Raw genomic sequence first — 26,586 nt, forward strand, 5'->3', positions numbered from 1 at the left:
CATTTGTTTTATGCCCCTTTATTGGCGGGACTTAATTAATTGGACCCCAGAAGGGAAATCTTGTTCATAGTATCTTGGAGTGTCTGGTATGGAGTGAGATGCTCTTTGGAGAGGGGGGAAAAAGGAGGCAGGCTGCTGCAGAGCCACCCTAGTCCATGAAAGTGGAGCTATGGAGGTGGCAGCCTGGCCACAAGCACAGAAGTAATAATTCCCTTAATTAATCTTAATTTGGAAAACTCAAATTCTTAATTACTGGGCTATGATTAGTTAAGGGAGAATAGCAGCCTTGTATTCAGCTAGGAGGTAACAGTTCAGCTTTATTTAGCATAAAGCCAACTATGTCCAGTGGCGGAGTGATCCTTAACAGAAGTTTTGCCAAGGGTGAAATAGTAAGACTACTATTAGTAGTTCATTTAATTACCTTGCAATTTCACTGGCTAACAGAGAATGCCACCGGTAGTATAATACACACTTAAACCAAATTAATGTAGAAATGTAGACTAATGCAACATTGAGTCTGATTCTGCAACACTCTGTTAATGTACTTATTTGCATTCATGGTCCCTTTGAGGTTATTTGCCAGTAATCAGCCCTAAGTCTGCACAATTGAAATTGTAAAAAGTTAAGGTTCTGACAGCAGTGCTAACTTGCTATACATCTTCTATATTTTATGGCTTACATTTTATGACATAGTATCAGAGAGGTAGCTGTGTTAGTCTGGATCTGTAAAAGCGGCAAAGAGTCCTGTGGCACCTTATAGATTAACAGACGTATTGGAGCATAAGATTTCGTGGGTGAAGAAGTGAGTATTCACCCACAAAAGTTTATGCTCCAATACGTCTGTTAGTCTATAAGGTGCCACAGGACTCTTTGCCGATTTTATGACACAAATGGTAATATATTAAGCTGCACATAAAGTAGAAAAATTGGTTACAGAACCTGAACCTTTGAGTCTCTGGTGAGCACCCACATGTTGCTCCTGTTGACTCAACTTTCAAAATCAGACTATATTTATAAAGGTGTCTAAATATGGATCTAGAGGCTGACTTTAGGTACTTGTGTTTGAAAGTTTCAGTCATATCCATTATGCAGTAAGGGAGAGCTTGCATTAAATAGGCAAATCATCCTCGGAAAAATTCAAGAACTCACTTAAACTCCATTTTCACAGTAAGCATTTTGTTTTTAATCTTTATTGTTTCCCCTGCCAATATAAGCATCTTTTAAAAAAAAATCCTCTTTTGTTCTGGTTCCTTGGGAGGAAGGCGTTTTGATCACCAGCGAAAGAGCTAAAATAGACTCCAGAATGCACACAGCTGCAGAAACAATTATATTTCTCAACATAAGCTCACATTTATTTTTTGTTTCAGTTCCTTTCATTACAATTTTTTTAGAATAAGTAACAGTCCAATTACTACTCAAATGTAAAAAAGAGATTATCAATCTGTAATGATACTCATGTTCATCCATCAGAACTTATCCAGGCAACATACAATCTGATTCATTTGGACTGCCTCAACCAGGATGAAACTCACCCTGGTGCATAAGGCCCAGCATCACTAGCTTTGTGCACATCTCATCATTAACCAGAGATTGAGCTTTACTTTGTGACAGTAGTTCAGTAATTTCTGTTATGGACTTCTGCTATTTAAGAATGATATGCAGGGTGAGTAGAGTGCATTGTTCATGCATTGGGATGCTTGACTTGCACCTTTACAGTAAGTTTTGATTGATTGAACTAAAGATTAATTGAACATTATTAGGAATGAAAGAAATTAAAATGCAAAGTTCTCAGCATGTTTACAATGACCTGTGCTGCAGTGCCTGAAACTGTCTTACGGCCCACCCTGGTGTGCTCTACAGGGCAGACCTGTAGTGCTGCAGCATAGATTAGTTCCACCATGTTTTAATACCTTTCTGGGCACTACTTGAAAATGCATTCTAGAATGCACCAATCTAATTTAAACCCGTTTCACTAGAGCCTGTTCATGACGTGCATGATTGTTGAACTGTCTTGTGCATCTGATAAAATTTAAGATTTGTAGCACCATTCAGCAGTAATTTATGTAAGATGATTGAAGATTTTTCTTGGTTCATGAACCTGGTACAGTAATAGTCTCGAAGGACAAACAGCAGCTGCCTAGGCAAAAACCATCTGAAAAATATTTAGACTTTTGGGGACTACGCTAGTGCAGCCACAAGCTGATAGTACTTAGATATTGGATTTTTTTAAAAAAGGTAACCTGGAAAATCAAATAAAGGTATGCTCTCTTTTTTGCTCCTTTATGATGAGTAAAGAAGGCCTGAAATAATTTTAATAGAGCTGGGAATTTTGTATTGATTTTTTTTTCCGCAGAAAATGCAGGTTCTGAAAAACTGAAATCTTGCAAACTTTTCCCATTAGGAAAATCTAAACAAAATATTTTGTTTCAGGTTGAACTGAATAGAAGCATTTTAGTTTGAACCAATTAAAACATTTTGTTATGGGTCAGTTAAACATTAATATATGTGTGCGTGCGTTGCCATGTTGCCTCATGGGAGTTCTAGTTTGGGTGCCACGTGCCCTCATTTTTTTTTCTGTGGGCTGAGCTTCCGGGCAGGACTAGACCTTCCATGATTCACCATGATCTGGCCTCTTCTTGACTTGATATGATGCATTGTGGGAATGGCATGAGCAAAGTAACTCATGGGAAATGTAGTCTGGCTGGGAAGCCCAGCCTATGGAGGAGAACAGGGCCACAAGGCACTTGAACTACAGCAGGTTGCAGCACATTATACCACAGCAGGTCAGGAGGACGCAGATTAACGTTGAGTTGAGACAAGATTAAGCATTTTAATTCCAGAATGTCAAAATGTTTAGTTTTGATCAGAAATGTCAAAATGAAACATTTAGAAACAGATTTTTGGAACTTAATTCTGTGAAAAATTTCATTTCAATTTTTCATCCTGATTTGGGATGAAATTTTTTTTCCAAATACTGTAACAGAATTTTACATTGGATGTAAATTCTGATTTTCTATCAGCTCTAGGTTTTTAAATTTTCAGGGTTTTTCAGGGTCACCTTCTGTACTACTGTTGAAGGTTAACTAGCCATAAAGAATCCAACTTGATTCTCAGATCACAGGCTGAATTTGCTTGAATGGCAATTAGGGAATTTTGTAAACTGAGCATATTTGTTATGAAATCATTAGATGATTGGAGAACCTCACAATGCCATGATTACACAGTCAGTTTTCATAGAACCACCATGCTTTGAGAGAGAGACTTTTTAAATGATCTACTTAAAAAAACAATTAGAAAAATTGTCATGGTGTAACTATGCCATCCTCCTTCAATAGTTTACAAATCAGATCTCTACTGACATATCAAAATAGCATCCCCTGATTCTACTCTTTTTACTTCTTTCAAGTTCCTCAAAATATATAGATTTCTATTTCTCTCTCAACAGATTGCTGGTTGGAGCACCTCGGGAGAAAGCCTTTCCATCCCAGCAAGCCAACAGAACTGGAGGGTTGTATAGCTGTGACATTACATCCCCAGAGACGCTTTGCACACGTGTCTTCTTTGATGAGAACGGTAGGCTCTTCCATATTTTTCTTTGGAGTGAAGCAATTGTCTGTTTTTGCTTATCAGATGTAAGCCTCAATGGTCTTTCCCACTGAATATAGCATCTTTCTTTTTCTTAAAATCAGTGATCACAAGGAACACTTATTCTTATCCTCTTTAAATGTTTTTACAGCTTTTCTTATTTAGTTTTTGAGTGAAAACAAGTCTTAGCTTAATTGCTAAAGCAATATTGATGTTGAATCCAGATGTTTTGCTTATGATCATGTTTTTCAGTAAGTGTAAGTTATATCTTAATTTAAAAAAAACAACAAAACCAAATCCTTTTTCACTGATATAACTAATCCTCATCAATTAAGGCTTTGTTGTATGGGTAAAGTGTATAGACAGTGCCACCTACAGGCTCTTTCAGGTACAGTATGGAGTTGTTAACAAATATTGAATTAAAATTAACAAGGAGTCCTTGTGGCACCTTAGAGACTAACAAATTTATTTGGGCACAAGCTTTCGTGGGCTATGACCCACTTCATCAGATGCATGGAGTGGAAAATACAGTAGGTAGGTATAAATATACAGCACATGAAAAGATGGGAGTGCTCCCATCTTTTCATGTGCTGTATATTTATACCTACCTACTGTATTTTCCACTCCATGCATCTGATGAAGTGGGTCATAGTCCCATCTTTTCATGTGCTGTATATTTATACCTACCTACTGTATTTTCCACTCCATGCATCTGATGAAGTGGGTCATAGTCCACAAAAGCTTGTCAAATAAATTTGTTAGTCTCTAAGGTGCCACAAGGACTCCTTGCTGTTTTTGCTGATACAGGCTAACACAGCTACCCCTCTGAAACCTGAATTACAATTGTATGTTTATAATCAAAGCACAATATGCTCTGACAGGAGTTAACCATAGTGTGTAAAATTGTGTTGTGATGATGCAGCTGATCCAGCAACTGAGAGTAAAGAAGACCAGTGGATGGGTGTAACTGTCCAAAGTCAGGGGCCAGGAGGAAAAGTGGTGGTAAGTCTATAGGACTAGAATATTTATTAGTATTTGTTTAGGCTGCATGTTTTAAAGTTGTCCGCATTTCTGTACCTTTACAGAACTCTTTCTAGGTTTTGTTGCTATTAGATTCCTAAACATAAGGAATTAAAATTTTCCCTAGAAGAATGAGGCACTGCAGATAATCTGAAACTTCTGTTGATGAGAAGGACAAGCTTTTGAGCTCTACAGAAGAAGAGCTCGGTGGAGCTCAAAAGCTTGTCCCCTTTTCAACAACAGAATTTGTTCCAATAAAATATATTACCTCACCTATCTCGGCTCTCCCTTACCTCCAAAACTGTTAGTAATGCTGCTGGATGCAGTATTAACTTGCATGGAGGGAGGGGCAAATTCACTGTGTCATCAGCAGGGAACCAGTGACAGCCTGGCTTCTCCCAGAATGGCAGCATGGTTTGTGCAGAAGCAAGCATGCCCTCTGCCCTTCAGCCTATGTGAAATATTGAGTATGTGCATAGTAGTGCTGTGATCTGCAAGGTTTCCAATAACTTTACATGCAGCCACTGTGGTGGTGGTGTTTTTTCTTCCTGCCAGCATTCAGATGTTACAAGAGGATGTGACTCAACTTCTGAGTCTCTGTTGTCACTGTTCTCCCAGACATAAGTACCTGGCTTGTATGCTATTGCTGCTAGGGGAGCATGTAGCTTATAGAGAATGGCCTTCTCATTATTTGGCTTTAATGATAATTTGCAGGAAAAAATACAGAAGGCATAAAACATTTTGCTTATCTCCTGTATCTTTGTTTTTCTTGCAGACATGTGCACATCGCTATGAGAAAAGGCAATATGTAAACACAGTTCAGGAAACTCGTGATATCATTGGAAGGTGCTACCTGCTGAGTCAGGATCTCACTATTAAGGATCCTAAGGATGATGAGTCTGCTATGGATGGTGGAGAATGGAGTTTTTGTGATGGCCGACTGAGGGGCCATGAGAAATTTGGTTCATGTCAGCAAGGTGTAGCTGCTACTTTTACTAGAGACTACCATTATGTTGTATTTGGTGCACCAGGAACTTATAACTGGAAAGGTATGACCCTCTCTTTTCTCCGCTCCTAGATTTTTTAGGATTTACCCCGGTTTTGTAAATGCTAAATTATTAGCTCCATGTTACTGTCAAAAATGTCAGATTAAAAACTTGTAAGGCAGAGGTCCCCAATCTATGGGTGCGCCCTCCTTACGGGGGCACAGAGGAATGTTTGGGAGGGGGGAAGGGGACCCTTCGAGGTAAAAAATTTGGGGATCAGTGTTGTAAGGGGAAGGCTTTAAAAAATTGGAATAGCTAATGGGTGGATTACATAAGTTAACACGCTGTTGTAGGAAACTCCTACTTCACTGGTCTTAATTTTCTTGCAGGATTCAGTGCTTGTGTCAAAGGGTGGAACTGTCACACTGAGTGTGTATATACATATTTTTAGCATTATTTGGCAAACATCTCATTTTTCTGCATTTGAGCAATTATTCAGACAAATGTCTGCACTAAAACTTTTATCCTAATTGATCCTGCAATGTGCTCATTCTTTTGTGTTTGTGACATCAGTCATCGTCTGTGGAAACTGTGGGTACCTTTTCAACATGTTTAAAACTCGCAGCTGTGAGTCTCAGAGCCTGGGTCTTCAGACTCAGGGTGGTGGGGCTCGTGCTATCATGCTAAAAACAGCAGTGCAGAAGTGTAGGCACACTGGAGTTTGGGCTCCAAAGCTCAGGGAGGTGGGTGAGTTTTGGAGTCCAAGCTCCAGCTCGAGCCACAACGTCTGGCCTGGCGCGTAAGCCTGTGTCTGTAGTCTGTCTCTGAGACTCGCTGCTGCAGGTTTTTAAAACTCAGTGTAGACATACCCTAATATATCACACGTTCAGTATGGCAGGATCATGGGAAGATGATTGCACACAGAGCAAATATTTAAACATTCAAGGGCAAATCCTTATGTTTTTACTCCAGTAAAACTTCATTGACTTTAATGGGTGTTCTGCCTGAGTAAAAACTAAAGACTGTGGCAACTGGCACATATCACCTAGCAAATGTTGCAAAACTCAGAAAAACAATGGATAGATTTGTATCCCTTGGTTTATGTTGAGAAATTTTCAAATGCCTGGCCTGTTTGTTTTTTTAAGAGATTTCTTTTTGCACATCATTACACCAATAGCTGCAAAATACTTCCCTCCCCCTCCTTTAGAATGCCTGTTTGGTCTTTGACCCCTGTTCTACAGAGTTCTTTCATACACCTGTGTCTGGCACACGAACCATGCGAAATATCTGAGTTACGCTCTGGCACATGGTATACTTTTTGTGAAGACTTAATTTTCCAAATATCTGCTTCTGTCAAGAAAATTTGAACAAGCTGAAGGAGCATATTGAGTTAAGAGATTGCTTTATGTTAATTGCAGAGAACTGCTATGGCAGTACATCAGTTTTATGAATATGCTTTCATATCCCAGAAAAAACATGTCTGTACTTGACAAATTGTTAAATAAGCCTGACTAAAGAGAAGCACCCATTTTGATTAGGTAGCAGCTTTGTCTATAATGCCTTTGTTGAAAGGGTGAAATGATATGTTGAGTGAAGAGGGTTGATGATCAGTGTATTCAATGTTTTGTTGACAATTTTAATAATGTATACCATATTTCCCAGATCATTGCCTGGCATCATAAAGTTGCTGCATCATGACACCCATATGCATACAATACCATGAGATTTTAAAACATAACTTCAGGCTATGTGCTATTCTTCCTCCCAATTCAAACAATGATCACAAGGACAATATTGCTAATGTCAATCAGGAACCATATATCTATTATTTTTCTCTCTTGTCATTCATCCATTTTTATTTTACCATTTCATTCCTTCAGGGGTGGTTCGTGCAGAGCAAAAGAATCAAACATTTTATGCTGTGGATATCTTTGATGATGGGCCTTATGAAGTTGGTAGTGAGAGTCGCCGAGCTGAGAATCTAGTTCCTGTGCCAGCTAACAGTTATTTAGGTAGGATTAAGCACAGATGGTAAAACTCTTCAGTCGTTTTGAACACTCGCTATCTAAAGGATGTGCAATACCATAAAATACAAGCAGAAATCAATTATTTTATGCCCCTGTAAAATGCAACCATATTTGATCATTCACATCCTCCTCTACATATGCGGGCTAAGTATAAAATGATACTCCATTGAGGTACCTGTAAGAGCTACAAATGTAACGAGACATTTAAGAGCTGTGATGAGGACCTGCAAATTCTCGTTATGTGCTTATAGGCACTCTCTAACAGTAAGTACTGTCTGTGGATTCATACTCCTGGATCATGTGGCCACCAGCAAGTAGAATTGGGAGCTGTAGTAAAGCCTGAGTTTCTGAGAATAACTGTTAAGTCGGCATTGTGTGTGTGCTGAGAGCATAAACATTGCACCGAACTACCAGTCCCTTAACTCCTAAGGCTTCTTTGCACAGCTAATGGCTGTCCTAAATAACTCAAATACAACATGGTAATTACAGATACGTTTTTTAAAAGCTTTTAATCATTAGCATGGATTGACACTAATAAAAATGTAGTGTGATTTTCATGATGAAAAGCAAAAGAAAACTGTCCTGCTTAATGCAAACAGTGAAGAAAGGCCAAATGAGAGGTGCCATTACAAACCAGAAAGAATAAAGGCTGAATGGGATCTTTGAAAAATTGAGTAGTGTCAAGAGAAAGAAGCGTCTTTCTGCTCCAAATGCTGATTTGTGTGACACTTCTACACCAGTACTCTTTACGTTTGCAATGGGTTTAAGCACATGCTAGTAAAATGGAGCCAGAAGAGCTGGTGATGGAAAGAGAGAGGGATTAATTCTTAGCATCAGGTCTGGGAGAGAGCATTGCCAAGGAGAGAGCCATCTTAGAGTGAAGAAATGAAAGTGAGAATGAGACTTGTTATAAGAAGAAATAGAACATCCATTACAGTTAAACAGGAATCAGATCAAGAATTTGTAGGTGCTGGGGACCATAAATAGTGATGGTAGAGAGATGAATTCATAGCATTTCTAAAGATCTAAGTGGTCCATTTGGATTGAGGCAGGAATGCCAGGGCTAGGGATGTTATGGAGGAGCTTTCATGCTGAACAGAAAAAGACTGCAATAAGCAGGACCATAGTGTTTTTGTCTTCCTGTTCATCAGCATTAAATTTTCAAAACAAGTCTAATGTTGCATTTATATCCCAGAGGCTTTGTCACTCTAAAAAGCTCCTTTGCTTGATTTGACATGTCTTTGGAATCAAATTAACTTCCTCTTTCATTGGTAAGTAGTGCAGTGCCAGCCTGGCATTAATTGGCAGTTGCTGTGCCCTAGGTTATACGTGACGTGCAGTTATTTTTACTGCTTAACTACCATATCTTTCTTCTTTGATCTCTTCCTCCCATATATGTTCACAGGTCTTCTGTTTTTGACAAGTGTTTCTGATACTGATCCCGATCAGTTTGTATACAAAACATTGCCTCCCAATGTAAGAGTGGACAAATCCACTGGTGTGATGATGAATAGCTACCTAGGTTTGTTACCTGAGGTGACAATATATATGGTCTTGGTCATACTTTTGTGTGTGTGTGTGTGTATCCAGACTTTGACATAATTATTTATTTATTTTATTCCCCCCCCCCTTCCCCATTTCAAATGCATTCAAGTAAAAGCATGTAACAGCAGGGATTCAGATGATGGATAGCTTATAAAGTAAGGGGCTTTGGAGAGGACTTGATCTGTAATGTAACACTCAAAATATACTGTAGCCTTCTTACCAAGCTTATCTGAAACTCTGTCTTATTTTTGTAATTGAGAATCGGAATGGCAGTGGTGAAGGATTCCAAGAAAAGGAGATTAGGGGGGCTTGATATTTACTTCTCTTCTAATCTAGATTTTTCCTCACAATTTGTCTGACTTTTGATACTTGGATTTATACCACAAATTCATGCACTATCCCAATATATGTATGCAGTAATCCTGTTCAAAATATGTAAAATAATAATTAATTCAATGTATTAACTTTAGAATTTAAACTGAAGATTTAGGATTGCATGCTTTTTGAAATGTCCTTTATAGACATAATTAGCATGTTACTGCTGATTTCACCACTACTGTATACAGCAGATTCTCAAATACTGTCTAACATTAACATAAAATACTGTGCTTGTACAATGCTTTGCATGTTTTTATAACAGAAAATAACATTTGTATGAAATTCATAAGTGTTCATTCTGTGTTAGAGGCTAAGCACTTAAGCTGTATTAAAGTGGTTAGATTTATTAAATTGGTTTTAAGTTAATACATTTTTAAAAAAATATCCACCATAACCATGTGTAGCGTCTGTGAAATGTACAGATGGTGTGTTTGTGTGCATTTACACACACATTATAGACACACAAAAAACCACATCCATAGAGTATCAGATTTGTTCGACCAATTATTGTACATTTTACAGATGCTACACATGGGTGTGGTGGAGATATAGAGAGAAGTCTGTAATATTAAAAACTTTCATTTAGGGTCTTTTTTCTTTCTGCAGACATTATATGGATATATGCTCCATACCATTCTATAGTCACACTTGTGTACTGTTTCATTTATAAGGTGTTTATTGTTATAGCAGATTTAAAAATAAATGAAATTGGTAGCATGTAGTGAATATATTTTGGATATATTTGCTAAACTTTGGTTGCAGTAGTGCTACCAGGCACCACTTTAATATAGTGCATATATATTATTTTCAGATCTAACAATAAAAAACTCTAGCTATTGGTTTGTGTTTTCTTTTGTTCTAGGTTTCTCTTTGGACACTGGTAAAGGTATCGTTTCCCAAGAAGAGACAACTTTTGTATCAGGTGCACCAAGAGCCAATCACAGTGGAGCTGTAGTTCTGCTGAAAAAAGATCTCCAAATTCCCAGAACACTCTCGCTTGTGCATATATTTGAAGGAGAAGGGCTGGCCTCTTCTTTTGGCTATGATGTTGCAGTAGTGGACCTCAACAATGATGGGTAAGGCTCTTGTTAAGCTCATGTTATTAAATCCTAGTTTTGTATTGCTGCAGTGCATTGTATGTATAGTGTACCTAAAGATGATTTGCCAATGGAGGAAAATGTGGAGGAATAGAGTTGTGTGTCCCTTCCCCTCCCTAACTTTAGGATGTATAGGGAAGGTTTCCAGTTTGCTTGATTTTCACATTAGCAATATAGGGCATACTAACTCTGGGCTTCCTTTTCAGAGAAGTACACTAGGTGCTGTCTCCGAATTTATTTGAAAGGATGTGACTATTGAATAGTTTTAGACTTCTTCTTTTCTACTCATTGTTAGAGCAATACAGCTAGATGAAAAGTTGACTGAAACTTGAATGGGTAATATTTTTTTTTTTAAAAGGCAGAAAAAAAAATCACATTCAAGCAAAAATCCTCATAGGTATTCTTTATACAGCACAGAAAAGAGGGGAAAAGCCACAAACACAGTTTGTTTCTTTAATAAAAATTGCCAGGTTAATTTTTCACTATTGAACCAATTTAATGTGCTTCCTAGTGACCTTTGCTCAGCCTCTTTGTCTGACCAATTTACTTACATTATATTCAGCCTGTAGTCTTTAACTTGCCAGGAATTTTCACTTATTTCTCAGAATTCTTTTAAAATGTCTGTACTTTGTTTCATTTAAAGTTGGCAAGATATTGTTGTTGGAGCCCCACAGTATTTTGACCGATATGGAGAAATTGGGGGTGCTGTGTACATCTACATTAACCAACAAGGCAAATGGGAAGGGGTAAAGCCAATTCGCCTCAATGGAACCACTGATTCTATGTTTGGTATTGCAGTTGAAAATATTGGTGATATTAATCAGGATGGATTCCCAGGTGAGAAAACTGACCTTTTGAAGATGAATGTCCACCTCCCCCCTTTCCAAAACTAGATTCAGAGCATCTTATTTTATCATGAATGTAACCATTCATCAGGATAACATTTATCTAAATCTCCTAATTTCTTTTCAACAGATATTGCCGTGGGGGCACCATATGATGATTTTGGCAAGGTGTTCATATATCACGGATCCAAGAATGGAATAAATACAAAGCCAGCACAGGTAATTAAACACCCGTTACCACCTGTGCTCAGCCTTGCACAGCATTATAAGCATAAGAAGTTTTGTTCCACAAAAATATATTCCACTGGGCAACCTCCACAATAGGCATTGCTCTGTGCACCTTCTGCAGGCCCAGATCCTCGGCTACAGCAAAGCTCAAGAAGGTGTCTGTGCAAAAGTGGCTTTTAGCTCCTTTATGCTTCCCCCAGTCCTGGAGTGGCTGTGTGTTAAAGTAGCCTGAGGATTCCCAGGAGGCCGTTGTGGCACACACCAGTCACCAGGGCACAGGGAAGCCCAGCCATATCCTGTATGCTGGCAGCAGGGAGGGGTGATGGTAGAGGATATATCATGGTGCTACAGTGATGGGAAGCAGCATAAAACCCTAAGATGGACATCTAAGCTACCCAATGATCCCACTACACTGGTACAATCTTCCTGGCTGGCTACAGTGGCTTTAAGGTTAATTTGCATTCCACAGAGTGGCCATATTGCAGTGCATGCTTTGTGCCAATCTGGCCTATAATATTTAAGGGACAAATTCAGACTTTCCTTGCATCTGCTAGACCTAAGGTCTGGAACAGGAGCAAGTGCCACCTGAAAGAAGCACTTCTTCAGAGGCATGGCACTTTGGAAAAGTGCAAGTCATCTGCTGCTTTTCCATGACTGAGAACACAAGTTCAAAAAGGAAGAGTGCAAGTGAGCATGTTATATTCACCAGCTAGTTACATTTTTCTCATGCTGGATTCCCCAAATGGTGGAAACCCTATGCATAAAAGAACAGAGCAAAGGAACATGTGGATTTGTATGCCCCACTTCTTCAGATTTTTGGAGTATAAAGCAATGATAATTACTTAAATGTCTTATTCTCAACAATCTGTTTGTTTTTAGATTCTTGATGGCAAAAAATCCAGTGTTCTATATTTTGGTTATTCTATTACTGGAAATATGGATCTTGATAGAAACTCCTACCCTGATATTGCTGTTGGGTCACTTTCAGATTCTGTCTCTGTTTACAGGTGTGTACTGTATTGGTTTTCTAACAAACTGCTTTGAAGAGATGAATGTTCTGTTTTAGGTTTGTAATGCATTTTTTTTCCTCCAGAGGTTGAAAACTGTGCTGGGGAAGAATGCACATATATCAGTCTGGTCTCTTTTGAGTATGTCTACACTGTACACTAAGCCCAGGTTCTGACTCAGATTTGAGTCCAAACCACTCTTCCATCCACATACAAATCAGTTTGACTTGGATCAGCAAGCACTCGAGGCCTGGTATGGGGGGTGGGTCAGAGCCCAAGTCCTGCTGGGACTGAGATCTAAGCTCTGTCATTTTACAGTGTGGATGCTGCTTAAGCCACACACCTGGGTGAGAGGTTGGTGTAGAGCAGTATAGACACATTAGCTTATTAGCATGGCTGTGAGACCCAGATCCAGCAACTGTAAACAGAGGTTTACAATGTAGTGTGAATGCTCAAGCATGGACTTGGAAACACTGAGTCCACAAGCCTGAGTCCCACAGACCTGGGCTTAGTGTTCAGTGTAGACATACTCTTCTACAAAACTGGCTGAAAGATAACCTAACATCCCTGATGTTTAGCTTTTGTTATGCGTTTTTCAAGAAAACATAGCAATGTTTGAGAACTGTAGATTATGAACTGTTGGAATGATGCATAAAAGGTGGGATAATTATAGTGGATATTTGGCTAATCCTGTGTGCATGCATGCCCACCGTGACCAAGTAAGGCCTTAACACTGAGGAATCTGCATTTCTGCTGTGTGAGCGGTGGAAGGGAGGGGCTGAATTCAGAAAGTCCATGTTGGCAGCTCTTAAACCTGTGACATGTAGAGATCTGCTCCATGGGGCTCCCTTCACACGAGTGTACAAGGAGATATTGTGTGAGCGACAGGGTCAGAGGTCTGCAATAGCAGATCCAATCTGTCATCCCTTGATTGGGGCAGGGACCACATTTTACTCTGTACCATGCTGAGCATAATGTGGGACCCCCATGCTGACTGGGGCCCCTAGGTACTACCATAATACAAATAATAATAATCTGCCTCCATGCTCTCTTGCAGATGCGGGTGCAGTAGATGTAGGGCGTACTGAAGCCCTCCGGTTACATTAGTGGCCACAGAACAGCTTGGGGATGAGGAATCTGACCCCTTGCTGACCTCCTAAGCCTATAGTCTGGTTACTCAGGCTTTGCACTGGGGATACAATTTGGCTGCAGAAAGATCTAATTTTGCCATTTAACGTATGATGACAGGAATTACAGAACAACTAAAATAAGTAGGAAGGGGAAACACAGGCAGGGCTTTGAGGTCTGAGTCAAGTTTGAGGTCTCAGTCCTTATCTTCAGGGCAATCATGGTGAAGGCTCAGGATATCTAAAAGATTGCTCTGGGTTGAAGATTGTGTTTGACAACTCTGCTCCTCGGGCACATGGAGCTTTCTACCATAAGGTAAAACTTGTCTGTTCAGGGGACAGAGCTTTCTTGGGGTCGGTCTGAGACTGGAACAAACTCCCACAGGACCTAAGGACCATCCCATCATTGACTGTGCCTTCTCTAATATAAGCATAGCCGCATGCACGTAATTAAGTCCCTAAAAATACCAAGAAAAGTACAAAAAAAAAAAAACTTGACTGCACCCACAATTCTCCCCCTTGGGAGAGGATGAGAGCAAAACCCATGTGTGACGGACATTAGTCATGTCACACAATACTTGGTTTCTCTCAATACTATGCTGATGAGGGCAATCTAAGTACTTCTATAAACAGGAGGTGACGACACAAAGCTGGTGTGGTGTAAAAGGGGTGAGTCAGTGAAAGAATTCCACTGAAACAAGCAAGGCTGCATTCAGCTTGTAAATATTCAAAAATGTACCTACTGGCTCTGTTCTGCTACAATGAATGGCAAAACGGAGTCACTTTAGTGGGAGCAGGGTTAGCCATTCTCTTCATCTGTATGAATAAGTCTGTTTTTAAAAAGAAAAGAAATGCACTCCTCATGTTTAAAACATTAAATAAAATAAAGCTGCTAATGCAGCAGTATGCCAGCAATCCGACATGCATGAAAGTCAGGAAGTGAAAAATTAGGTTTGTCTTAACAGCCATAATTCAGCCATCCACACTGCACATTAAAGTTGACATATATGTTAATCTAAATTACTTCTGCTACTCACCGTATACACAAAGGGGCTGAATTACAATTGCTGTGGGAACCATCACATTGAATTTCCTGACTTTTTGTGCATGTAAAATGACAACCATAACATTGCATTAACATAGTGGTTTAAAAAACATTGATACAAGTCACTTGACCTTCGTGGGTTTTCAGGGTTGTTCAGCTTCTCTACAAAATGCTGAAGAAGAGCTCTATTTTAAGCTCCAGAGCTTCTTTCTCTCTCACCAGCAAAAGTTGGTCCAATAAAAGATATTACCTCACCCACCTTGTCTCTCTTCAAAATGCTGTAAGTTTTATTTCTAACCTTTCTGAAACTCAAAACATTTCTTTGAATAATATTGAGATGTAGGGAATCTTCACAGCAAATCAATGCAAGTATAGGAGTCTGCTGCTTCTGTTAAACTCAGAGTAACATATAATTGATTTTACTAATTGTAACTTTCCCCCCTTTTTTCCCCTCTCCTCACACCTGTCCATCCCTGTCCCCTCCTTCCCCCCCACCCAAAAAAAAAAAAAAAGATCTCGGCCTGTTATAAGCATTAAGAAAACCATCACGATATCTCCTGACAAAATTGACCTGAACAGAAAGACCTGTTTTGAACCCAGTGGAATCTGGTAGGATATTTATTTTGTTGTAAGCTTTGGCATATTGAGTGCTTCATGTTTTCAGTGTGATGGGGTTGGGCATGCAGACCCACTGAGCTGAAGGGAGGCATATGCAGTGTGATTGATAGATGTGAAACATATTCCGATCTTGTCCAATAACTGGCTTTGCTTCTGAAAAGTAAGAATAGGAGAATGGGTTTCATTGGTTGCCATCTATGTGGATTTATTCCCTGTCCTGTCACTTTTAGAATTTAAAGCCTGTAACTCTTAAAGCTTTATGCAGACTGGAAAAGCTATTAGTTGTATGGCAGATACCTTAACCCAGATCCCAAAAGGCAAAGGTTATGTAAATATGGGATAGGAGTAGTACACTTCTTCAAGATGACATCATGTTGGGCAATAATAAAATTTGATGATACTCTTCCTTAGAAATTTACATTTTAAAACGTTTTTAATATAACTTAAGTGCAAGAATGAAGTGGTTGGTGGGTCATGTATATGTGTATTGGTCCCATGATGTCCCCATGTGATCTATCACTATCTGTTTAATTCAACATACATGCATATTTTAGAGAGCCTGGGATGGCTTTTTTACTGGCACTAAATGGAAGTTTAAAGACCAAAAATAAATAACTTTTCAATGAACATTGACATTTTGTAACAAACTAAAAGTGCAAACTACAAGAAGAAAAGGAACAGACCCTTTCAATCTGAGTAATACAAAGAAGGGCTTGATTCTTCTATACTTCCTCTTAATGAAATATTGAGGCTGCAGGACCTCACTTTAAGAGGGTAGAAGGCATGGGGTGCACTGGTGGTAACTTGTGAGTTACATCCACAGTCAAGTATCACACGGGTGTTTTATATTTGAAAAGCTGAAACTGGAAATACCTTCCCATGTATCAGAAAGTAAATCAGAAACTGATCTAGTTTTATAGAATAACAGATCTTGATAAACATAATTTGGTGCTATTATCTTCTCATGCACTGGCTTTTTATAAGGTGTTCTACAAATAGTGACAGTCACAAGAACCAATTATCTACTTTAGATATTTAATAGCTAGAACTTGCCAAGTGGAAGGAGACTTCCATAGTAAAGACCCATTAGCAGACATTAAATAAATAAAATATTTTACATTCTGCTGCGGCACCGGTGTAAAGGACTACACTGGATGCAGCCAATAAAGAATCAAGCCCATTAATGTTAAACAGTCAGACTAAGTATTTCCTACCCACTCTCTGGCTCAGGTTTCAGTCTCCTGTAGTATCATAATCTAATTAGTTCTTCAGGAGATCCTCCAGCAAATACAGGAAAGACAAGATTTTTATTTATTTAAATGGGAAAAACAATTTGCTTTTGTAAAAACTTCCTGAAGCCATTTTTTTTTAATTTAAAGTATCTGAAAGAGTAAAAGAGAGAAGCACTTTTTCTTCTGGCTCTGTAATTTACCATTCACTGAGAAGCAAAATACCAGTTCTGTTAATTCATATGATATGAATCGTATTATAAAAGCAAGGATAACGGACAGGTGACTGTATTGTTTAATGAAATGTTCAAACTTTCAGTCTGTTGGATCATGGCTTCTTAACATTAATTTTAAATTCTTGACTCTTTACAGCATGGACGTTGAAGCATGTTTTGAATATATTGCTAACCCCACGGACTTCAATCAAAAAATAAGTAAGTAGTTATGAATGTTTATCTGTTTGAGTTTTTTTTGTTTGTTTGCTTGCTTGCTTGTTTTTTTAAGGCTGTTTACTGTTCTGGAAGAACAAAACTGTGGTCAATAAAAGTTAACTGCAGAGGCAGGTATGTAAATGCTGCAACATGCTCACACTGTGTCTGTCAGATCTAATATGTAACTGAGTACATGCTGACAGTACTAGCTGTTACTTGAGAGCTGTAGCCTGAGCTAACAGAAGTGTAGCAATCTGTAGAAATGTAATTAAGTCGTATTACTAAATAAGGGATACATAAGGGAAAAAGAGAAAGTTTATGTGGGGCCTTCACCATGTTTTGTGTTCCAGCCTTGCCTCTGCTGGCTGTGCAGTGTAATTACCATTCGTATTGTCACAGCAGTGTGCACATGAGGGACGTTGGTACACTGAACAGGAAACTTTTCTTTAATAATAAAAAAAAAAAAAAGCCTATTAATTGTGAAAGCTCCTTTTGGACATGTGCAGGGAAAGAGAAGTTGGCTGTCAAATGGGAAAAGGACAAAGCAGGCAGATAATTAATGTTATGCTTCGAAGATGGCTTTGCAAACAAAGGAGAGTTGTTTATAAGCCCAGTACTGGACAGTGCGTAGTCCTCCTGGCTAATATGACAAGCCCAGAACTCCTACATTAGCATTCTTAGTGCTATAATATTTCCTAATTGTAGTTCTGTATTTTCCTTTTATTTTTGATCTAGAACTTAACTATACGTTTGAAGCAGAAAATGACAGGAGGCGGTTAGGCCTGCCATCTCGAGTTCAGTTTTCTAAGCATCTGTCTGATCAGTTGATTGGAAGTATAACTCTAGGAGGACGGAATAGAAAAGAATGTGTGAAAACTTCTCTTGTGATGCAGGTAAAGTGAAGGGAGAGTATTTTATTTTTGATTTATACTCAATAGAAAAACTTCTATCCTGGGCACCAGGTACCTTTTGACATAACTTAAAGTATGACATATAAGATAAAGCCAGCTCCACCTTCTTTCTTCAATTCTCCCCCTCCTCCCGCCCCAATCAGAAGAAACAAAATCAAACTCAAACTGACCCTGACTCTCTCACAAATGCCATCTCCTACCTCCCCAAAAGCCTGAATTAAAACATATGAGCCGGGTAGTATGCCCTGAAGATCAACAGACTCAGGCTTTCAGAACAAAGGAGAGGAAGTAACTTGACCTGTACACAAGAACAATGGCTGCTCCTAGGGGAATTCTGCACCAAAGATAAATAAATAAATCCGTGCATGATATTTTAAAATTCTGCATATTCTATTTGTCAAAATAACACAATATAATCATGCCAGTTTCAATTATTTTGGTAATTTATTTCAAAATACCTGTCAGCAAGTATGTCTGTAACTATACAGCCCCCCAAAAAAAAAAAATTCAGGAAACTTTTTGACAAATAGACTCCTTACTAACAGGTTTCAGAGTAACAGCCATGTTAGTCTGTATTTGCAAAAAGAAAAGGAGTACTTGTGGCACCTTAGAGACTAACCAATTTATTTGAGCATAAGCTTTCGTGAGCTACAGCTCACTTCATCGGATGCATACTGTGGAAACTGCAGAAGACATTATAGACACAGAGACCATGAAACAATACCTCCTCCCACCCCACTCTCCTGCTGGCAATAGCTTATCTAAAGTGATCACTCTCCTTACAATGTGTATGATAATCAAGTTGGGCCATTTCCAGCACAAATCCAGGTTTTCTCACTCTTCCCCCCCCCCCCCCCAAACTCACTCTCCTGCTGGTAATAGCCCATCCAAAGTGACCACTCTCTTTACAATGTGTATGATAATTAAGGTGGGCCATTTCCAGCACAAATCCAGGTACATTAATACATAACTGAGTAATAATTCATGTAAAGTACAATACAGAAACACATTTCCTGCACCCCTCAGAAGCAGAGCGAAGGCTTTGGGGAGCCAGGGGTAACAGAGGAGCTGCAGGAGAGAGAAGGAACCTAGGAAGTGAACCTGGAGGGTTGTGTGTGGGTGGGAGAAGTATGAAACAAGTTTATTTGGGGAGAAGGGATTGTAATGGAATTGGGGAGCCTCCCTCATGCAGACCCTGGCAGACCTCTAGCCTCTCCCATTCAGTCAAGCCCATCTGCCCCCATCCTCTGCAGCCCCGCCTCTCCCTGTCTCCATATGGCCCTGCAGCTCCCCTTCCATTCAGCCCCTGGCTCAGTGCTGTCATTCCACTGGCTCCTGAGCCAGCTCCCCAGTCTGTCCCTCCCACTAGCCCTTCTGAACCCCAGTCTGTGATCTCCCAGCAGCCCCATGTGCCCCCCTTCTGTGTCTCCTCACCTGGCCCCCCTGTGAAGAATCAACCTTTCAGCCACTGGCTGGCTGCTGTCTCTTCTGGTGCCACAGCCGCCCCTGGTGGTTAAAAGGCATAATTGCAGCGCCTCTCCAGCAGAATCTATATGCGGTGTCGGCAACCTTTCAGAAGTGGTGTGCCGAGTCTTCATTTCTTCACTCTAATTTAAGGTTTCTTTCTATAAGTCTATAATATAGAACTAAACTATTGTAGGTAAAGTAAATAAAGTTTTTAAAATGTTTTAAGAAGCTTCATTTAAAATTTAAATTAAAATGCAGATCTTATCAGTTGAGTGTGATCCTTGCCCTTGCTTTTCCTTGCTGAGTTTTCCAATGTCTGGCACATATTTGGATACTATAAGCTGCACACAGGCTTCTGAGTGATCAGTTGTTAACCGCTCTGAGAGGGACAGAGGACAGATTTCATGTGCGAAATCCAGGTATGTGGATCCAAATGCTGAAAGCACTGCAAATGCAATTTTCTTCAAACACTTAAATTTCACTGGCAGGGACGTCCAGCAGGTCAGAATAGAGGTCCCATGATCTCTCTCAGTAGCTTCAAGTGCACTCCACGGATCTCCAAACTTTGATGCCCACAATTCTGAGCTTTTTAACTGAATGAGCTGCATTTTGAAATCTTCAACACCCATTCACTGAAATACAGACAAATCCAAGTCGCTTTCGTTGAACTTTTCAGGTTTAATTAGAAAAGAAAGGATTGGGCCAAATCGCTGGAAATCTTGAAATCTGTCAGAAAATTCTGATTCCAGTTCTTGCACATACATTCTAATCTCAGCGTCAAACACGGTGCGCCGTTCCACGTGGCATGATAGTGATGTAAGCAGCAAATCAGGACTTAAAAATATTCCAGTACAGTGATGCTGGAACAATTTTTATGGTGGGGGTGCTGAGCTGCGCCCCCTCTTGCCCGTCTGCACCCCTCACTGCCCCAGGCTGGTGCCAGTGGGTGTGGCTGCAGAGCTCCAGGCTGGCAGCTGGGACCCCAGGCCAGCAGCGGAGCCCTTGGGACCAGTGACAGAGATCGGCAGCAGGCTGAGCAGGGCTGGCGGATGGAACCCCACCTGGCAGGGGGCCAGTGGCTGGTACCCCAGGCCAGCAGCGGAGCCCCCAGGACTGGTGGCCAGGACCTGGGCAGTGTGAGTACCACTGAAAATCAGCTCATATGCCACATTTGGCATGCATGCCATTGGTTGCCTACCCCTGATCTATATTCTGTGAAGGAAAAAATAAAATAAAATCTGTGGAGACCATGAATTCTTTATGTATGCAGCAGCACAGAATTCCCCCAAAACTAAACAGCCTTGGGCATTTAATACAGTTCTTAGTGGATAGAAAAAGGATTGTTATGGAGGACTTTGTCTGTTATAAATTTATTTTCCTGGAGGACTCTACCATGGGACTGAGTGTGAGGGGCAGGAAAATGATTTTTGAACTCCATGCCTAGTCTGCTACCAAGCAACAGCCTTGGAGATGTCACTGTTGCAAGCCGATTTTTGCTTCACTTTTCCTTCCACAATTGAATGAACGCTTTACAGTTGTGGTTTTCAACCTGTGGTCTGCGGACCCCTGGTGAACTGCAGACTATGTCTAAGGAGTCCACAAAAGGTTGCCATTACCATAGAACGGTGGTTTTCAACCTGTGGTCTGTGGATTCCTGGTAGTCCGCATACTATGCCTAAGATTTCCAAAGGGGTGTGCACCTCCATTTGAAATATTTTAGGGGTTTTCAAATGAAAAAAGGTTAAAAACCACTGCTCTATAGGAAGGGGGAAAGTATGTCCACTGTTTCCTCTTCTAGTGGATGGTTATATGATGCTTAATTCTGTGTTCCCAGATGTTATTCCTAGTGATCATTACCTGTGAGAGAGATCATTAGTAAACAATGAGCCCTGGGGTTCAGCTGGCCCTTACCAGCATGTCTGTTATGATAATGTTTCTTTAAGTCAATGCATATAATGAATACATTCAATTTTTTCCCTTGAGAAACATAGCGAAAGAATCTTTCTTGCACTCTAAACAAAATAGAATATATATTGTTTAGTTACCAAATCTAGTGGGATTTTTTTTACACTGTATACTAAATATGCTATTTCTAATGTTTAATAGGAAAATATCAAAGATAAACTACGTCCCATTCCTGTATCGGTTGGCGTTAAAATCAGCGGTTCAGAATCTAGTTCACCATCAAAGAGAAGACAAGGAAGATCACTTCCAGATCTTGTTCCAATTCTAAATTCAAATGAACCAGAAACAGTGAGCTCAGAAGTAAGTCTCTTCTTGAATAGATCTTTGGAAGATGATGCAATGTGGATTGTTAAGCCATCAAAACACAAAGTTTGTATGACAGAAGAGTGGAGGTTGGGTTATTTGCATAGGTAATTAGTTCCAGTATGGTCTTCAATATTCAACTCCAATTCGAGAGAGAGAGAGAGAGAGAATATGAATGAATGAATGAATGCATGGCACGTGCACTTGTATCAGAAGTCACTGAATTAAAGGCTGTAAAGAATTAAGTTATGACCAAAGAGAAGTAAGTGAGGAGGCACATGATATACAATTAATTTATAACCTCAGCTTTGGGATTATATGGGCTCTCATCACTTGTGGTAGCAGAAATTTAAAACGTGCTCCTGCATCCTCCTAAAACAGAAGTGAAGATGGCACAGCTGGTTAACACACTAACTAACTTTGCACCCCAGAAGATTCAGGTTGAAATTTAGCTTTGGTCACAAGTGAAAATTAATTGAGTTGTCTCATCCTTGTGAATGCATGTCCTACATCACACGAGCACTATGCAATTGTTTGCAGGGTCAGGGTGCCCTGGAACTTGGGATATGTCTACACTTCAAGCCAGGGCTGTAGTCCCCAGCTTGAGGAGACATACTTGTGTTTGCTCAACTCCCATTAAAGTAATGAGCAGGAGAGGCACATATCACTTCGAAACAGTGGGCCCCAAACTCGCCCAGTTTTTGTATTTCCACATGACCTGATGCTTTCACTTAGCAGCAACAGCATACATTTCCAACAAAGCAATAGTGTCCCCATCTCCTTATAGCTGAAAAGGTGAAGTCAGACTAGGGCCTTGTCTGCGCAAAGAAGGGTCTATGAAGTGTCTATGGATCTGAACTAACTGTAGCATATATCAGCAACTATGTTTTGTTTTTTGAACATAGATTTTAGTATTGTATGTCCTAAAATAAACTGACTTTTGGCTTTTGTATAGGTGCAGTTCTTAAAAGAAGGATGTGGAGAAGACAACATATGTAATAGCAGCCTAAAACTTCAATACAGATTCTGTACCAGAGAAGGAAATGAAGACAGATTTGCTTATTTACCAATGTAAGACTTAATTTATACATTAGCAAAAATTACTGCACTTGGGTGGATGTTTGGAGGGGATGTTTTTTTCCCTAATGTGTGAGACTTGTTATATTTTGTTTCCATAGTGAGAACAATGTTCCGGTGCTTGTCCTCAAAGATCAGAGGGATATTGCTCTAGAAATAACTGTGACAAATAATCCATCAGATGCAAAAAATCTCCAAAAAGATGGTGAAGATGCCCATGAAGCTAAACTAGTTGCAACTTTTCCAGATAGCTTGACCTACTCTGCTTTCAGAGAGCTGAGGGCTTATCCTGTAAGTAATCCAGAAAACCAGGACAAAGGTATATATTACATATATTTAAATACTTACTGTGTTTTGACTTCTGCATATCTTTAATTCAGGAAAAACAATTAACTTGTGGTGCCAATCAAAACGGTTCTCAAGCAGAGTGTGAACTTGGAAATCCTTTCAAGAGAAATTCCAATGTGAGTGGCTTGTTTTTTTCTTTTTTTAATTAAAGTTGGGCCTAATATATAAAGTTAGATTCTGGACCTAGTCCTGAAGTTTCCCTAAGTTCAAGGGTGTTTGTCTTGGGATTTGATTTGGGGCCTATCCTTGTTTTCAACATTTCAGAATTCTATGATGTATTTTTTTTCATATAAAACAAAGTTTGTGCTCACAAAAATATATTCACCTAACATCACATTGTGTGGATTTTTTTCTTGTTTAGGTAACCTTTTATCTGATTTTAAGTACAACCAAAGTTAATGTTGACACAACTGATTTGGATGTTAATCTGAAGTTGGAAACGTAAGATTTTTCTGTTTTTACCTTTTCTCTTGGTGTTTTCCCATATACTTGTAAACATTAAGGAATGGCTTCAATTTGTTTTGTAAAGGCAATTTTATTGTAATGTGAAAACTGTTAAAATTTAAAATAAACATTGCCATTTCCTTTTCATTATAGAACAAGCAATCAAGTTAATTTGGCTCCAATTACTGCTACTGCTAAAGTGGTTATTGAATTGCTTTTGTCACTCACTGGGTAAGTGTTTATAGTTAGCATAACAAATCAATGTGAGAATGAACCTTTGCTGCAACCCGTACTAAAATATGATCTGTTTGTTTTTTTTAAAATTGAACAGAGTTGCTAAGCCTTCCCAGGTGTACTTTGGAGGTAACGTAATCGGTGAGAGTGCTATGAAATCTGAAGATGATGTTGGAAACATAATAGAATATGAATTCAGAGTGAGTTGATCTAGATTATTAAAAACTCATGATTGATTTTTTTTTCCTGACACTTATGTTAATATTTTAAAATCTGGCTGATTCGAAGATGGCTGCCCTAGCACCCGAATCATCACCATTAACCACCTCCTCCTCACTTCCACAACACACAACCTGACTGGCCCATCAAGACTGGGGCTTCCTCCAGCCTTGAAAGTTTAGGTTCACACTTCCAAAAAGCATCTTCCATTTGTTTGTGTGCAGTCCCCTGCACGTACAATTTTCCAGCATAAGCATCCATGCCTACAGGTAAGAAAACTTACATACACAAAACCCATCAATGGTATGCCCAGCGTTAGTGCTCAGAAAGTATGTGCAGATATTTGTGCACGTAAAGCCGAGCATCCACAAACCAGCTGTGTTGCAGCCCTTTTTGAAAATATGGCCCTGTAAGCTCGCTCTCTCTTGGCCTTCTGCCTTTTAATGACTAAGACAAGGATCTCAAATCCATGGATCTCAAATGGTCTGCAGGTTCCTGAATGCTCTCCAGTGTTGAGAATGTAAATTTTTGCTCCATGTATTTCCCTCCATCCACACATTTGTGCTCCACACTTGCTCAGTGTAGCCCATTCCTTTTTTCTCAAGACTGGCTGCTCTTGCATCAGAACCACCCCTTTGTTCCCCATCTTCCAAAACACATCCTGACAGGCTGTGGTGTGTTTTGAAGCTGGAATCCTGGTCTCCTCTCCTCATGCCCCCAGTGGACACATGACAAGGTTGTTAATTTCTGCATTCATGGCCTCTGTCAGAGGGTTGGAGAGAGGGGCTTGAGGGGAAGGGAAAGGAGCATGTCTCAAGTTCAGGAGCACCTAGATCCGTTTTCTTTATCATTTGTGTCCCTGCCTTGGGCTCCTGAAGACTTCCTTCTGCAGCTCTCTTTAAATATAGCTGATTCAGTAATGCAGACTACTTGGTGTGGTTTGTAGTTTCTGTGGCTCAGTGATGACAAAGGTCTAGATATTGCAGCATTGCTCTGACTCAAAAACAACTATCATACTGCTGGAGCAAAACGGACAAAAGTGTAATTCTGTGGCACCAGATGTTCCCTTATAGTTGTAATCCTCCTGCTTGTCTATAACTGAGCACATTTTTGCTACCGCCAGAACATTCTGGCTCCTGTTGCTGTCCTACAGGAGAATGGATCCCACTTACGTTTTCAGAGACTACTGGGCCAGGGAGCAGACATCCCAATGGTTCCTGCACTGGAAAACATTTTAACACTATATATGGCTGCTATCAGCTAGGCCAGCCACAGGCTTTATATATGCTTTTTGCTTACTTTTTCACCTTTTGTATTCTGTTCAGATCTCATCGACTAAGTCTTGCAACTACTCTAGTTTTATTTTTATCAATAGAACTTTTAAATAAAACTTTAGCAAATCTAGTTTCTCCTGATTTTTGTTGTACAATATTGTCTACTAGATCATTCAGAACATTATGCTGTGATAATGTCTATAATTAGGAAGGTTTGCTACCTTTTATTTCCAATCAGAAGTTGTTTGGCAAATCCAAAATGTATGGTATCTTCGGAATTTGTGTTTTCCTGTGATTTTATTTTTAATACCAGAAAAACCCTTCTTCAACAAGTGTCAGTGCAGATCTGTAGCTGTAAATTCTAGTTTTATAAGAGAATATGTGGATTTTTGTATTCCTAACAGATAACTAACTTGGGTAGACCACTTAAAACATTTGGCACAGCTTCCTTGGACATCCAGTGGCCAAAAGAAATCAGCAATGGCAAATGGCTACTTTATTTGATGAAAGTAGACTCCAAAGAATTGGGGAAAATCCCTTGTGAACCTCAAAATGAAATAAACTCTTTGGGACTTGAGGTATGTTAATGTACTTTCCACCTGTTTATAAGCAAGGTCATATAACATTAAAGCACAACTGGGAGTGTGTTAGTAGGATACTGGTACCTGCCTTGGAATGAGCTTTGTATCTTCAATGACTCAAGAAGTGCATCAATCTCCTATGCTAATATACATCCTGCCATAGCTATTAGACTATGGCTCCTTCATTTTACATTTAAAAGCAAAACCATTTTAAAACCTAATTGATATTTTTAATAAAGCAATGACCCTTTCCATGATGGAAAAACAGTTCATGGTGAAGAGATAAGGAAAACAGGGCAACTATTTATACCTTTTTAAAACATTTTTTTTAAAGCCAGCTTAGACTGCTTGAACCTCTTCTTCTTTTTCTTGTTCCTCATAAACTTAATTGACCTTTTGCCAGCAGCCAGTTTGTGTGTCGCCTTCAGCTGAAAATTAAAGTGCCAAGCCTGCAGCCCCCCTGACAAAATTCGTCTTGCCTTCAGAGGAGATTTAGGGTTGGTACCGAAGTTAGATTTTCTAAGAGGGCCACAAAGTGTTGCCTGAAAGAGCTGGGATCCTGAAGGAAGGGAAGTTTTTGAAATTGCCAGACTCT

The 26,586-nt window shown here is 39.5% G+C and overlaps 1 protein-coding gene and 1 long non-coding RNA gene across 5 annotated transcripts in view; one reads left to right on the forward strand and one right to left on the reverse strand.

Annotated features, from left to right (window-relative positions):
* The window catches only part of ITGA6 (integrin subunit alpha 6), a 59,678-nt gene that overhangs the window by 19,948 nt on the left and 13,144 nt on the right, over positions 1-26,586 (forward strand). For 2 of the 3 annotated variants that reach the window (XM_073305848.1, XM_073305850.1), the window contains exons 2-20: positions 3,446-3,573; positions 4,508-4,587; positions 5,381-5,654; positions 7,472-7,603; positions 10,404-10,617; positions 11,282-11,475; positions 11,614-11,702; positions 12,591-12,718; positions 15,404-15,499; positions 17,110-17,171; positions 17,904-18,061; positions 21,653-21,811; positions 22,770-22,885; positions 22,993-23,182; positions 23,272-23,355; positions 23,601-23,680; positions 23,837-23,914; positions 24,015-24,117; positions 25,815-25,988. In XM_073305848.1, coding sequence (XP_073161949.1) covers positions 3,446-3,573; positions 4,508-4,587; positions 5,381-5,654; positions 7,472-7,603; positions 10,404-10,617; positions 11,282-11,475; positions 11,614-11,702; positions 12,591-12,718; positions 15,404-15,499; positions 17,110-17,171; positions 17,904-18,061; positions 21,653-21,811; positions 22,770-22,885; positions 22,993-23,182; positions 23,272-23,355; positions 23,601-23,680; positions 23,837-23,914; positions 24,015-24,117; positions 25,815-25,988 — 2,539 coding nt within the window. Of the gene's footprint in view, positions 1-3,445; positions 3,574-4,507; positions 4,588-5,380; positions 5,655-7,471; positions 7,604-9,023; positions 9,141-10,403; positions 10,618-11,281; positions 11,476-11,613; positions 11,703-12,590; positions 12,719-15,403; positions 15,500-17,109; positions 17,172-17,903; positions 18,062-21,652; positions 21,812-22,769; positions 22,886-22,992; positions 23,183-23,271; positions 23,356-23,600; positions 23,681-23,836; positions 23,915-24,014; positions 24,118-25,814; positions 25,989-26,586 lie in introns of all 3 variants that reach the window. The other variant, XM_073305851.1, reaches the window with a different exon arrangement.
* The window catches only part of LOC140895647 (uncharacterized), a 42,934-nt gene continuing 31,760 nt past the window's right edge, over positions 15,413-26,586 (reverse strand). For both annotated transcript variants that reach the window (XR_012154294.1, XR_012154295.1), the window contains exon 3: positions 15,413-15,661. This is a non-coding gene — a long non-coding RNA (uncharacterized lncRNA). The remainder of the gene's footprint in view (positions 15,662-26,586) is intronic.

The sequence above is a fragment of the Lepidochelys kempii genome, chromosome 11 (genome assembly GCF_965140265.1).
Source record: "Lepidochelys kempii isolate rLepKem1 chromosome 11, rLepKem1.hap2, whole genome shotgun sequence".
Lineage (NCBI taxonomy): Eukaryota > Metazoa > Chordata > Testudines > Cheloniidae > Lepidochelys > Lepidochelys kempii.